General features: G+C 43.2%; 1 protein-coding gene across 24 annotated transcripts in view; it reads right to left on the bottom strand.

The window, feature by feature from the left end:
- The window catches only part of mbnl1 (muscleblind-like splicing regulator 1), a 93,952-nt gene that overhangs the window by 53,828 nt on the left and 24,063 nt on the right, over positions 1 to 16,061 (bottom strand). For 23 of the 24 annotated variants that reach the window (XM_014192071.3, XM_014192073.3, XM_082973525.1 and 20 more), the window contains one exon: positions 12,778 to 13,638. In XM_014192071.3, coding sequence (XP_014047546.1) covers positions 12,778 to 12,954 — 177 coding nt within the window. In that variant the 5' untranslated portion in view covers positions 12,955 to 13,638. Of the gene's footprint in view, positions 1 to 12,777; positions 13,639 to 14,021; positions 14,046 to 16,061 lie in introns of those variants that run through there. The other variant, XM_082973524.1, reaches the window with a different exon arrangement.

Genomic DNA, 16,061 nt, shown 5'->3' with positions numbered 1-16,061 from the left:
TCTCTCCCCCTCTCCCTCCCTTTCTTCCTCCCTCCTTCCCTCAGTTACTCATCCCTCCACAGATAACAGTTCTGTCGTTCTATAGCTCTGTCGTTCTATAGCTCTGTCTAGTCACTGAGGACAGAGTTGGATCAGTGATCATTGAGGTGGGTTCTATTGGGTCACTGGCTGGAACAGAGCCCTCTGGCAGCTTGGTCTGTTAGAAGGAAAGAACACTGTACCTTTGATCTCTCTGGCCAGTGTGTGTTTGCGTTTCTGTGTGGTGTGCGTGTCTGTAAGTGCGCGTTTCTGTATGTGCACGCGCGTGTGTATGTGTGTGTATGCGTTTGCATGCACGTCTGTGTGTAGAACAGTGTTGACGGGTCCAGCACAGCCAGGCTCTGACCCATCCAGCCCTCTCTGCTGCTCTGAGGAAACTATTACATACAGCTCAGCCTAGCTCAGAGCAGCGGCACCCGGACAATGTTCCTCTGTCCATATCTGGCTGTAAACAGGCCCTCAGAATCAGCTCATACACCCTGCCCTACTCTGGCCTGAGTTGGCATGGCCAAGGACAGTGTTACAATCACTGGTGTCACAAAAACAAGGTGTGTGTTTTTACGCCCTACAGTATTTATGCTTTTGTATCACACACACCCATAAAATTCTTTCTGACCAGGTCTTGGAGCTCCTAAGGGAAGGGAGGGATGTGTGTGTGTGCATGTGTGTGTCATCTTGGACAGAGGCCAGAACCTTGAATCAGACCCAAGAGGAGAGGTCGGTCATCCCATCTCTACAGATCTCCAGAGATCCAGAGAAAATAACATTGAAAGAGAGAGAGAAAGAGAGCGAATGGAGCACTGAGCGAGAGAGAAAGAGAGGTGTTAGCCTTTCTGTCAGCACTTAAAAATAGATGGAAAATTACAGACCCCCCCCCCCCATTGCTGCCCCTAGGCTGGAGCACAGGAAGTGTTGAGATGACTGACCATGATGCTATACCCTCCCCTACCTTCAGCTCTGCTCTCTATGCCTGAACTAGAGAGGAGAATCTCTGACCCCCCCCACACACCCTAACCACTTCCACAGCAGACTGGGAGAGAAAGAGCGAGAGGGACAGACAGACATCGACAGATAGAAACAGAGAGGGAATGGGGTTCTCAGCGGAGCTGATACTGCAATAATATATTTTCTATCCTTGATATAACACTAAAAGAGTCAGCACTTTGGAATACTTGGAAATTATGTCATTTGAGGGAATTGTGAAAATGTCATAATTTGAAAAGCTTCAAATTCATGTGATTTTAGTGCACAAAGCTCACATGCTCGATATTGTAATATTGAGAACACAATCAGAACTCTATTTTACAGTTTACATTTGATCCAGCTATTCCAGTCAGGAAATAATCTGGTGCCGGGATTTCAAAGTAGTTTTCATTTTTCAGTCAGTGATGACTTCGGTGATCGGTCGGATTTATGCTGCAGAATGAGAAGACTGTTCTCCTTCTAGATAACAATAATAAATCACTTGTGACGACACTACTGTTTACAGGGATCTTTATTTATGGACAGCTCAAAGTGGAAACAGTATTTGTGACAGAGAGAGAGAGAGATCATGGTCATGATCATGGATGTTCTTGGCTAGCTACAGTAGCTAAGCCACACTTGGGCTAGCTAACGTTTGCTAGCTAGCTATCCTTGTGTTCACAGTACAATTGTCAGAAAGTATCTAGCTAGCTATATATGGTAACATTTGATCATAAATAGCTGAATTATCTTGATGTGGTAGTTAGCCACATTTTGGTTAGCTAGTTAGCTTGCTGGTTGCAGCACCATTGGCTGTAGCAAGTGAAGATAGCTAGATACTTTACTTCTTGGGAAACAAGTTTTAATCAAAGTTTATTAGCTAGGTAACTAGCTAGCTAACATTCATTATACATCTGTTGTGTATTCATCCAACAAGTATTATCAACTACAACATTTAGTTAGCTAGCTAGTCTTAGCTGTTTGAATGGTAGCCTCATCACATTGATTGGGAATACATTGTCTGCATACACAGTACTGGTCAAAAGTTTTAGAACACCTACTCATTCAAGGGTTTTTCTTTTATTTGTACTATTTTCTACATTGTAGAATACTAGTGAAGACATCAAAACTATGAAATAACACATATGGAATCATGTAGTAACCAAAAAAGTGTTAAACAAATGTAAATATATGTTATATTTGAGATTCTTCACATAGCCACCCTTTGCCTTGATGACAGCTTTGCACATTCTTGGCATTCTTGGCACTCTCTCAAAGAGTGCAGTGTATAAAGTCAGAACATCTGCTGTCTCAGCCACTGCCTGTCACCAAGGGAGTACCCCAAGGCCCGATCCTACGCTTTTCTCAATTTATATCAACAACATAGCTTCCTACTGCCTGAGCCATCTCATCTCCAGAGATGTATAAAAGACACCTGGGAGCCAGAAATCTTTCTGATTGAGAGGGGGTCAAATACTTATTTCGCTCATTAAAATGCAAATCAATGTATAACATTTTTTACATGCGTTTTTCTGGATTTTTTGTTATTCTGTCTCTCACTGTTCAAATAAACCTACCATTAAAATTATAGACTGATCATTTCTTTGTCAGTGGGCAAATGTACAAAATCAGCAGGGATCAAATACTTTTTTCCCTCACTGTATTGTTGTCTCTACCTTCTTGCACTTTGTGCTGTTGTCTGTGCCCAATAATGTTTGTACCATGTTTTGTGCTGCTACTATGTTGTGCTGCTGCCATGTTGTGTTGCTACCATGTTTTTGTCATGTTGTGTTGCTGCCATGCTGTGTTGTTGTCTTAGGTCTTTTTTATGTAGTGTTGTGGTGTCTCTCTTGTCGTGATGTGTGTTTTGTCCTATATTTTATATATTTTTATATTTTAATCCCAGCCCCCATCCCCGCAGGAGGTCTTTTGCCTTTTGGTAGGCCGTCATTGTAAATAATAATTTGTTCTTAACTGACTTGCCTAGTTAAATAAAGGTTAAATAAAATAAATAAATAGACAAAAATGTTGTTGAGACATATTTAATGAAGCCTAAATTAGCATTATTATTAAGTGTGATGGTTTTTGTGGAGACCTTTGCCTGTCACATTTAAAGTTATATTCATACGTTGAAAACAGCAGTTTGTGGTTGATGACGGTTCAAAGCTATAAATTGGATGTCAGAGAGTTTCCTAAACTGACTGGAACAGATTTGCAATTGACTCGCTTTCAAACTCACTTCCCCCATTAACAGACAATAGCTATAACATCAAGTTATATGTGTAAATCTGGCTTCCTGAATCTGAAGTGACGCATGTTCCCCTCTTTCTCCCCTCTGCCTCACACACCCCGTCACATATTCCAATCACATGACTTGAAGTAGGAGTGGCCAGAGAGAGCACATGCAGGGGCCAGATGGTATCATGCTGTTATGACAGTTGCAGAGTGGGAAATTCAAAGTTACTTTTGTAACCCCGGTTCTCTGATAATAAAACCTTGGTGACTGGGCATAGGCGACGCGCTCCCTTCATAAAATGACACAACAGAGGATGTTTTTTCCCTACTCTGTTATTGTCAAAGCCTATAAAGCAGGCCGAGATAGCGGCTAAATAGCCCTGAACCCTTCCCTTACAATTTCCGCGGCCCAGCGGAAATCTAACTAACATAATTCCCACGGGGGGCCAGCACAGAAAAAAAAATGTATGACATGTATGAAATTGTATGAAATGTATGCATTCACTACTGTAAGTCGCTCTGGATAAGAGCGTCTGCTAAATGACTAAAATGTAAAATGTAAATGTAAATAATCAAACAATCCCATCAAAATCCGTCTGTTTAAGCTAAAGATATCTGTTTTTTGCATGGGCTGCGTCTAAATCCACCACATCCGCTGATATCGCCCTTCTGCGGGGAAAGATGGCAGAGCTAGAGCGGTGTTTGTAAGACCATGAAACATAACAAAAATAGGTCTTCTCACAAAAGAAGTGTCCGAATGGTTATGACACCTCTGTGAACACCCACAAGCCTCACAAGACTGGTCCCAGGTACCAGTTAAAAAATGAATGGAAGTGTATATGGAGATAGTTTAGTGCCTAAAATAAAGGGTTAAATACATGTTAAGATATAGGACAGACACTTCAGAACAAACGTTCTTTTGATTTTGGGGGGGGCGGGGTGTGTTGTTCCATGTAGTGAATTAGTTATTTAATGTGTTTCTATGGGCTAATAGCAATAATGCCAAATTCAAATCATTTTGAAATTCAAATCATTCCTGGTGCAGGAGGGACTGGTGCACTTCACAAAATGAGGCAGGAAAATTATGTGGCAACATCTCAAGACATCAGTCAGGAAGTTAAAGCTTGGTTGCAAATGGGTCTTCCAAATAGACAATGACTCCAAGCATACTTCCAAAGTTGTGACAAAATGGCTTAAGGACAACAAAGTCAAGTCAAGGTATTGGAGTGGCCATCACAAAGCCCTGACCTAAATCCTATAGAAGATTTGTGGGCAGGACTGAAAAAGCGTGTGCCAGCAAGGAGGCCTACACACCTGACTCAGTTACACCAGCTCTGTCGGGAGGAATGGGCTAAAATTTACCCAACTTATTGTGGGAAGCTTGTGGAAGGCTACCCAAAACGTTTGACCCAAGTTAAACAATTTCTGACCCACTGGGAATGTGATGAAAGAAATAAAAGCTGAAATAAATCATTCTCTCTACTATTATTCTGACATTTCACATTCTTAAAATAAAGTGGTGATCCTAACTGACCTAAGACAGGGTATTTTTACGAGGATTAAATGTCAGGAACTGTGATAAACTGTGTTCAAATGTATTTGGCTAAGGTGTATGTAAACTTCCGACTTCAACTGTATGTTAGTAGAACCCCACTTCCCCTGGCTTAGACAGCGTTTAGACTCAGTGGATTATAACCTTCCCTCTGTCCAAAAGGTCCTGCAAGAAGCATAAAACCTTGTATACGGAGCATTGGTAAGGAATGATCTGTTTTAGGTCACACCAGTTGTTTCTATACAGTCAGCATATAGAAGGGGCTCTGTCTCTCTGGATTGTGGCAAGCCTGTCCCATTCAGATTCATCCTCCCATGGGCCAGTCCCAGAGGATCATGGTTTCTGGGTAAGGGTGGGAAATCTCTCAGTTCGCTTGGGTCAGAAGATCCCTGCGTGACGGAAGCTGCCAGGGCTCATTGTAAAGCAGGAGAGTGATCTCCGCTAACAGAGCCTTAGGCATAAAGTAGAGTGGGGTGTATGAGGCATAGAGTGACTAGAGTGGAGAGTATGAGGCTTAGAGGACGAAAAGTGTAGAGCAGCACCCTCAGTGTGTCAGCCTGTCTATCCGCAGTGGTTTGTTTCCTGCTAGCGCAAAGAACAGCGGGCAGTATGCGTGTTTGTGCGATGCAAAGAGATCTATGGTGGCTCGACCGTATCTGATTGACTAGAGGTCTTCACGGGTCCAAAAAGTTAGACCCGTTCCAAAATGGACATGTGGCTTTCCCACCCGGACCCAATATGCATGAATAAAAAATAAATAAAAAAATTGAGATCTGTTCCGAATGAACCTGAGGACAACCCGAGGACAGTCAGACCTGTTTCCGTAAAGACTGTAGGAACAACAGACCCAAACAGACACGTGCCCGTTCGGATCCGAGAGACCTGTTGACCTGTTCAGATCCGAGGGTAGAAAGAGAGAGCGAGAAAGAAACCTCAATAAAAATGGGATATTGGCCAAATGAAACACATTTACCTTAACGAAACACATTTGTCCTTAAAAACAGCCTAGAACAAAAACATTTCACAACTATTCCTTGTGTTTCGATGTGTAGCATTTGCAAAACTGTATAGCCTTTTTTACAACTGTCAGAGATCTGAGGACTAAATGCATCAGGGCATTGCATGCATAGGCCTATAGGCTTAGGAATCCACTGTATGACATTAATATTTAAGAAATTAATTTGGCCACAGAGGATTAATAGCTTCTAAAAAATAGCTGTAGATTAAGTTTTATCACAAGCACATAGGCCTACAGTTGGGAAGACTGCAATTTGGGCAGCATGTGCACCAAATATAGAACAGCTTGTTGCATTGTGGCCATAGACATATAATCCATAGAAGGGTTTTAGAAACAATTTGATTGTTAAACTCATGGGTATGCTACGCTTGGCTGCCAATCTTGACTTCAATGGGAACTACCATCTATGGATTATATTTCTATGGTTCTTTGTGGCTGTCAGTTTGCCTCTCTCGCACTCTCTCTCTTCGCTCTCACTCTCCTCAGTAGCAGATGCACGTAAAGGTAAGTGTCCGGAACCAATTCCAGATGGACCTGCCCGGCTTAAGCTATAGGTATACGTTTTATTGAGTTGCAATTGGCTGCAAACTTGGAGATGGTCTCCAATCCCCGTATACGGGATTCCCTCTGGACAAAAAGTCCGCTCCTACATACAGGTAACTGGCAAAATAAAGGAAACACTTGAGTAAATGAGGAATACAAAGTATATTGAAAGCAGGTGTTTCCACACAGGTGTGGTTCCTGAGTTAATTAAGCAATTGACATCCCATCATGTTTAAAAATTCCCAACTGCCAATTATTTTGTCTACCATGACTAGAAGATGAGATCTCAATGACTTTGAAAGAGGGGTCTCAAAGGAACATAGGGGGTTTAAAGTGTGTGTCTCTCTCAGTCACCAGATCTCAACCCAATTTAGCACTTATGACGGGACATTCTGGAGCGGTGCTTGAGACAGCATAGTAGCGGTGCTTGAGACAGCATAACGCCCTAGTAGTCCTTTCCTGCAGTCAAATGACCTAGTGGCCTCATGTATGGAATGTTATTCAAATCCGGTGTTTCTATGTCAAACAGTTTGTTATATTTCAGTCTTCTGTGATGTAAATAATGTGTAATATTAGGATGCAAACTCAAAGTTGAATACATTTCCACTCTATATCTGACATGGTACAGGTGTCTTCTTTTATGTAAACCCATAATTGTGTGTGAGGTGTATACTTTTGCTTCAAAGTGATTTGTTTAAGACTACGAAGAAACACTCTGTGTGGCCTTTATTTAGCCCACTGCAGTAAAATGAAGACACAGATTAATCTTAACAGTTAGATGCAGAGAGTCTGTATAGATGCAGACAGCAAAATGCTGTAGGGCATGGGAAGAGGATAGATAGATGGCATCCTGCTCGGTTTGTCTATTGAGACCGGAGGGAGAGTGAACATGTTGACTTCCACCCCTGGCTGGAACCTGAAAAGGCGCAGAGGGGCTGTCGAGCAACCAGGAAGTATTGGGAGTGGAAGCCGCGATGGCTCTCTGCTGCTGGTATTGCTCTGATTGCCCCTTTGCTCAATAGAGAAGAGATTTCCTGCTCTAGTATGCGAGCTAAGTCCACACTTGCTACTAAAGCAAGCATCCTGTTGAAAACGGGTGGCTTCATAGCAAACTGCAGTATGCTCCCTTTTGTAACTGTGGACGAGACCCAGGGCTGTACTGTGCATGCACGCCAGTTCCCTGCTCTTGCGGCGAGTCACCCATAAGTTAGATGATTCTCGCTCACCAATGATGTGGAGTCACTGGGATTTGGGGACAGTGCTCGGTGGAGAATTACAATTTGTCTTCCTCCCTAGGCTGCTTGAGAAAAACCTGCGGGAAGAGCTGTGGCACTGAGGACACTTAGGGGTTGAGTGAGCCCCCTCAATCTTCCCTGTGAGCGGATGCATAGGAATGAAGCTGCAAGGGGGGTAGGGTTATAGGAGCACAGATGTGCCTCTCCCTCATTGTGATGGGGTATCTGTGTTCCATCCGAGAGGGGACAGGCCAGGACACGGTGTGAACTGTTGGCGGCCCCTCTCTGCTGCTGGGGACAGACCCTTAGGTCGGTCACCACTTTTTTCCGCCAGGGGAATCACCAGGCAGGACCTCGATGCAGCCACAGCAAGGGACCGTTTCCCCTACTGTCTGCCTCTGTTCTGAGACTGTGGGTTTGCAGCATACTACGTCGCTGGTCGCTCAGTTAGCATTGGCACTAGCAAACCGCCCTCTCCCTGCTGCCAAATCTTGGCTCGTAGAGTGGCAACCTGGTCTCCCCCGGTCCCCGGGTCTGCGGGGCAGGTTGTGGCAAGGCTAGCCTTGACGGCATAGCTGACCTGGTTTTTGAGTCTCTTGTAAGTAAACACAAAAATGACTGAATGTTATGTGAACTATGCAAGATAGCTAAGCTAGCGGTGTGCTAGCTGAGGTAGGCCGCATGAGCACTTTGCCTAGCATTAGTACAGCCAGCCTTGCCGCGTTAGCTAGACTATTTTAGGCCGTCTCGTGGACCGGATCACCACATTGTGGGACTGATTCAGTTAGTAGGCACAAAGCAACTTAATGCTAGGTAAACTAAATACGAGAGCTAACCTAGCAATCGCTAGATAGTGGAGAGCTAGCTACAGTTCGCCGTGAGGGCTTGTAGCGTAGCTTAAGCTAGCACGGGCCAGTACTTGGTGAAACCTTACAAAACTTCCAGCACTCGTTCGAGAGCTGACTGAGTATGTTTGATTCCCATGGGGTACAGGGGCCCATAATAATGCCGGGAGAAAAGTATTGCTAACCGGTTTATACATGTGCTAGCACCGCATTAGCTGAAGAAAACCACATGAATAGCGTTGCTTCTTCCATCTTGAGAGTCTCTTTTGACCATAGCACGGTGAGGTAAAACCGGTCAGTTAAGCCAATGAAACGAGTGAACATTAGATGTACTAAACGAGACAGTAAGCTGGCAATTACTCCATTGATGGAAGAGCCAGTAACAACCAGCTTCCCAGCATCATCAAGCTGCCAGCACAAGAACGAGGGGGTTGAGTGCCTGCCTCAGGTGGAGTAGCAGTGGCTATAATTTGTTGAACTAGGATGTCAGGTTGTGCCACAGTCAAGCCACTGTTACCCTTCCTATGTCCCTAATTTGTGGAAAATGACCTGCTAACACAGTAGTGCCTGCCATGAATTAGCCTTGACAGGTGTGTTAGCTTATTAGATACCTTGTGTCTAATGACTAGCTGAAGTGAACACTGTGTATAAACACTATAGCCGTGGTGGGCTAGTGACGCTAGCTAGCAGCCAGCTTGAAGGCTAAGGTTGTTATAGCTAGCGCAGTGCTAGCCGAATGGAACCATGTGGGTATTCGTCTTAGGGTAGAAAATCTCCCATGACCGTAATGCTGAGGGGCTAAACCAGTCATTCTAGTCAACACAAACGAGTGAACGTAGGTTGTACTACACGAGGGAGCTGGCAATGCTACCGTCTGGGCAGGTAAGGAACTTGTTCCGGGTTAGGGAAATTGTTCTGAGTTAGCTAGCAATGCTTATGCTACCGTCTGTGCAGGTAGGGATGCTAGTGTGGTTAGCTTGCTTTCCAGTGAGATAGCGAAGTTAGATTATGCCTTGCAGCAAGAGCTAACCAAGTCTTGATAGTTAGTCATGTGACGCTAGCTACCACAGGAGACTTGAAAATATATTCTAAGTTGAAACTTTCATTTTGGTCAGTTCTTCAACACAAGGACAAAAGCTGGGGTCCTACATTTGGCAGCTTTAGTGGTTCGCCTGAGAACACTTAAGTAGGAAGACAGGGATCAAGTCGTTCTGAGGAGAGCTTCAGGAGCCTAGTGATCTTCAGCAAGGAAGAGAGGCGAGAATGACCAGAGGACGGGCGAGTGGCGCCTGATTCCTCGTTTACATTGTGACGTATATCATTATGCAGTACGTCAGTCTTGCTTCGCTACTGAATAGAAGAGTGTAGTGTTTGTAATGCAAGCTGGAGGAGAGCCTGTCTCTTGTCAGAGATCACATTTATTTTTGGGAGATTGCAAAATATGACCTTTCATTCTAGACAGGATAAATATATTGTTTCAGGTGATAATAAAATATGTTTTGTTTAGTTACTTTTTTCTCAACCAGTTTCTCTAACTTTATAGCAAGTCAAGCTAGCTTTCTAAAAGTTAGGCTAGGTTGAAGATACCATTGTAGCTAGTGACCTCCACCTAAGAATTATCATAAAAAACAAACAGCATTACCATCACAATAAACTTAAAACGGGAGGCAACAGTCATACAATATAATTGGCTAAACAGTCAATGTGTATTATTTGACATTACTATTAAAATAGTTCCACTTATGGGAATGGGTAATTGTTTACAAGTTGCTAGCTATTACATTCGACATTTTAGTCATTTAGCAGACGCTCTTATCCAGAGCGACTTACAGTAGTGAATGCATACATTTCATTTCATTTCATTTCATGCATTTATTTATTTTTGTACTGGCCCCCCGTGGGAATCGAACCCACAACCCTGGCGTTGCAAACACCATGCTCTACCAACTGAGCATAAAGCCATCATCGAAAACCATATATTTTCATTTCTTCTGTGGTTTGGTAACTTCCTGTTCTTCAACGAACTCTGGCTGGATGGAAGACGATGAAAAGTTTGAAAAATGTGAAAGTATGTGGTGTCAGTCTCGCAACGGGAGCCTTCAACTGCAAGGAGGCGTTGCGTTTCCACTTTGATGTCCCCATTGAAATGCATGACATTCTGTGCAACGTAATGCGTAATGCTAACGTGAAACAGGCTTTATAAAGAGGGAGGGGCTCACCTCATTCGCCACTTTATCTGTCTGTCTCCGACTAGGGTGACCACATGTCCCGCATTTTTGCCATTTTTCCTGCGTCCCGCAACCAAACAATCATGTCCTGCATTTTATCAATAAATTCAAACACCTCAAAAAAAAGTTGATTTGTCCCGTATTTCAATCAGACATTCCAACCTGTCTCTTGCAGTCACGTTATGCTTATGAAAATATATACACTAAGTGTACAAAACATTAGGAACACCTTTCTAATATTGAGTTGCACCCCGTTTTGCCCTCAGAACAGCCTCAATTCGCCGGGGCATGGACTACAAGGTGTCGAAAGCGTTCCACAGTGATGCTGGCCCATGTTGACACCAATGCTTGATACACACAGGAAACTGTTGAGCGTGAAAAACCCAGCAGATTTTGACACACTCAAACCGGTGCGCCTGGCACTTACTACCATACCCCGTTCAAAGGCACTTTAATATTTTGTCAAGTCCATTCACCCGCTGAATGGCACACATACACAATCCATGTCTCAATTGTTTCAAGCATTACAAATCTTTCTTTAACCTGTCTCCTCCCCTTCATATACACTGATTGAAGTGGATTTAACAATAAGGGTGTCATAGCTTTCACCTGGATTCACCTGGTCAGTCTATGTCAGGGAAAGACACATCTCAAATTGTTGTTGAGATCTGATATTCTGAGCAGCGTAAGATGATACGTAGGCCAATGTCATAGGCCCATCGTCAACCAATCACATTTCTCAGATATTTTGGGCCTAAATTCCAGCTAAACTTGGAGAGGACAGTTATGCGTAACTACTTACAAAACATGTGCTTCTGACAAAGAGCTACAAGTAAGTAAATAGCCCTATTAGACTAAAAGAAAGAAGGTAATTTCGTCAAACTTGAGGCTCTCCATGCTCATTAGCTGCTTATTCAATGTATTTGCTGCTACTTCACTCAATCTCGTTTTAAGTCTCAGTTTCTGACTGTTTTACATTCCCTGAGACCAACCAGATAAGTATCCTTGGCCAAATATTCCCATATTTTCATAAAACAACCACACGTTGTCTCCCGTTTCTGCATCACCAAATTTTTGAGCAGGGGTGCATTCCGCCACTTCTCACAATAGTGCTCTTCTCACAATGGTGCTCATCTTTTAGTAAAGTTAGATCAAAGCTGAATCAACGTCTTGGAAGATCACATAATGATTCATTTGTATTTTACATAACAGAACCAAATATAATAGCATAGTATAACATTACCGTTACATTAAAAACACCACCTTCGTAATACTGTAGTCAAAAATAAATTCTCATGCGGTCAAAACTCAACAGCGCTCGCCACTAGGCAGAATTTGCTTAGATTGAAACAAAATATTCCTACAGGAAGACTATATAGTCTGCTAACACCATCTGCTCTAATTCGCTCACAAGTAATTCAAGAAGATCTAAATGCATATTCCCATGAAACTAATTGAGATCAAATGATTGCCATGCGATGCTGACAACATGTTGTATTCATATAGGCTACACTGTCCCGTAAAAGCATCCTGTTGTCCCACATTTTGGTATTTTAAATGTGGTCACCCTATCTCTTACAGACATTGTGTGATTTGTTCTTCATGGTAGCAATCTGCTTGGAGCCAATCCCAACGTGAGACATTGAAACGAGTATTTGAATGAGAACCCCTCACTGTGGTAAAAAAATACGTATTCATGACAATACACAATGTATGTTGGAGGTTGAGAGAATGTTTCGGTTTAAATAGTGCTGTTTGAAACCACACCATAAATATGGTGTTTTCATGTGCTCATTCAGTCAAAACCTTTCCCCAGCTTCGTACTCCTGTGGGTATGAGTTAACTTTTAAAACTGTGAGTTAATGTCTCTATGTTGTTGTGTCGGTTTGCATGTGTTTCTGTATTGTGTTGTGTTCTGTGTGGACCCCAGGAAGGGTAGCTGTTTCTCATGTATGCCTTACAACTAATCAGATTGAATAAAACAATCAACTCCCCAGGACCTCTCCTTTCTCTTAACCCCTGACCCCTTGATCATTCTGTATGCCAGACAATCAAATCACCGCACCATATATGGCCGTAGCCCATAGCTCATCCTGTGTCGTATCACCTTTCTTCTTACCTTGAGGGAGTCAAAGCAGGCGATGACTCGTCCGTTCTCCACCTGGCAGCTCTTGGCCGGGTGGGCGAACTTACACTCCTGGTCGGAGCGTGAGCACGTGCCTCTCTGGAACTCCCGGCACACCTCCAGTGTCAGCCATTTTGTGTCCCGCATGTGCGCCATGTTCATGTGCGCCATGGCGACAAAGACAGTCCAGGAAAATAATAGTAATCCGTCCGAATCGGGCTAAAGCGTGATGTGTGTGTTGGTGTGTGTGTCCTTTGGTTGGACACGGATAAGTCCCCTACACCTTATTCTTCTGAAAGATCCGAGTGAATGTATCAAGGCGATAGGTGAAATGTGGTGTAAAATTGTTGTGTGTGTGTTATTATCTTCCTTAAAGCATTGAGAACACACTCAACAGACAATGATCTTGAGCAGAGAATGACTACCACTTTTTGTCTCAACTTGTATCTCACCAACAATCCAGCATGTAACCCAGAGGGAAAGTTCACTCTTCAGATCCTTCTTTCCTGACTACAACAGTGCTGTAGGCTATGACTGAACGGAGATCAATGGAGATTAGAGATACTGCGGGGTCTGAAAGTGAGAGGCTGAGCCCAGAAGGAGAGAGGGGTAGGGTGGTACGGGAGGGCAGGTGAAGGCTTAGGGCAGTAAGCCTGGTGATGATGGGGCTGGAGGCTGGAGCTGGTGCAGGTCTGGGCGTGGATTTTTTTAGGCTTGGGCCGTGACGAGGGGTGTGGTTGGTATCCTTGTGCTCCGGTTACCGTGGCAGCAAGCGAGGCGGGGGGGGGGGGGGGGCGGAGCTTCTGCTCTAGAAGCGGATTGAAGCTGCAGCAGATGTCAGGGAAGGCACTTCCTCTGTAGAGAACGAGAGACAGGGAGAAGGAGAAAGAGAGAGAGACATTAGCTTGGTGAGATATACTTCCACAGAATCGATTTAGAGTTGATTTATGCCTCCATTCATTCCTCAATGGAAACTCCTAGAGCAGGATATAGTTATTTTCCAAGAGCACGCTACTTTCCCTTACTCATTCTCTTCACTCTCTAGAACCCACCTATGCAGCTGTGGGAACAGATAATGTGTAGAACTGTCAGCCATGCAAGGGTGTCTGCTAAAACAAATAAAACTTTCACCCTCCGCACTCCCACAAACACACACACACCACGCCATACCACAGACAAACAGCATGTACAAAGCACTCTTTCAGTCTGAAAATCTAATCAAACCCCATATCACTTACAGTTGAGCACTGCACAACCAGACGTGGCAAATCTATTTAAAAGAGAAAGTAAGAGAGAAAGAGAGCGAAAGCAGCGGGAACTGGAGGGGAGGGTGGTAATTTCCCTTTCTCAGAAGCGGTGTGTGTGCGGGGACCAATGAGAGTGGGCGGAATTGCAGCAACATTCTGGGCCGAGTGCCAGGTGAATGGGAGGGGTGGAGCCAAGGCGAGGTCGACCTGGCTGACTGACTGCCACCAGAGAGAGAGAGAGAGGGAGGAGAACATGAGAGAGGGGTGAGGAGAACATGAGAGAGGAAGAGAAAAGGGTTAGTTAAAAAGTGAGCCAGAGAGAGAGAGAGTGAAAGAAATGGAGGAATTAAAAAGTGAGAAAACGAAACCCAAAGCCAGAGAGAAAGAGATAAGCCCATGCCAAGATAATCAGTTTCGCTGCCATGACAACTATCTTATTCCTGAAAGCAGACGATGATGATGAGTTTGTTTCTCTTGCACAATTTACCAAATTTCACAACCGATCAAATAAAATCTTGCTTCCTGAGAAAGAAAACCTACTCAAGCATGTCCAGAAAGATATCAAACCTCTACAATGAAACAAAATTAGACATGCCAAAAGTAATTATCATAGCATCGCAGTGAATTACCACCAATTAATGAAGTGCTAGTTATAAGAACGTAAAAAGAGTAAATTCGCAGATTGAGATCACTGACCAAACAGTACCTATGATTACTTGTCAATTCCCTTTTCCCACTGCGTGTAGGTGTGACCATTGGTGAAAAGTAGGGCTGATCCCAATTTAGTCGACTGGTCGATTATTTGGTCGATAGGCTGTTGATCGACTGAGATTTTTTTTTCAAGGAGTAGCAAATATATACAGCATATTGACAGTTCATTTGTGTTTCTTCCATTTGCGAATAATCGCACCAAATGTTGTCACCTTCTCACCAAGCTGCTTGGCGATGGTCTTGTAGCTCATTCCAGCCTTGTGTAGGTCTACAATCTTGTCCCTGACATCCTTGGAGAGCTCTTTGGTCTTGGCCATGGTGGAGAGTTTGGAATCTGATTGATTGATTGCTTCTGTGGACAGATGTCTTTTTTACAGGTAACAAGCTGCGGTTAGGAGCACTCCCTTTAAGAGTGTGCTCCTAATCTCAGCTCGTTACCTGTATAAAAGACACCTGGGAGCCAGAAATCTTTTTGATTGAGAGGGGGTCAAATACTTATTTCCCTCATTAAAATGCAAATCAATTTATAACATTTCTGACATGCATTTTTCTGGATATTTTTGTTGTTATTCTGTCTCTCACTGTTCAAATAAACCTACTATTAAAATTATAGACTGATCATTTCTTTGTCAGTGGGCAAACGTACAAAATCAGCAGGGGATCAAATACTTTTTTCCCCCACTGTATCTATTTTTGAATGGCACACAAGACACCTGTCTGATTCGCACCCATCTCAGTGAACTAATCCACAATGCACGTCTCTCTCCAGAATTCGCTCTCTCCTGCCAATTTGTGCACATTCATTGCTTCATAACTTCATTGCGTGAATTGTTTGCCTTGATTGTTAGTGTCTATCAATTCTCCATTACATACATCACCAGTAGTAGCCTATATTTACCATTAATTCCTATCATTTCTAATGCACAATGTTTGTTTGGTCATGGTCATTTCTGTTAATGCATTATATTATTATTACAGTATTTTACCGTTCTCATTGTCAGAGTGGACACGTAGTTTGCAGAGCGCACAACCTATGCTACACTTGTAAGAAACGATTTTTGGTTAATTTCAATCCATTTAAGTGTTTTGTCAATTTAGTCATTGTCTTTTGTTTGGAGTAAGGACGCGCAATGTTGAGTAAGGACGCGCACCTGATAACATATATCAAATCAATTTTATTTGTCACTTGCGCCGAATACAACAGGTAGACCTTACCGTGAAATGCTTACTTACAAGCCCTTAACCAACAAGAAATAGAGTTAAGAAAATATTTACAAAATAAAGTCAAAAAATCTAATTAAAAAGTAACACAAGACAATT

This window comes from Salmo salar, chromosome 03 (genome assembly GCF_965601325.2).
Source record: "Salmo salar chromosome 03, fSalSal1, whole genome shotgun sequence".
NCBI lineage: Eukaryota > Metazoa > Chordata > Actinopteri > Salmoniformes > Salmonidae > Salmo > Salmo salar.
The sequence above is the reverse complement of the archived record's forward strand: the minus strand, read 5'-3'. Positions and strand labels throughout refer to the sequence as shown.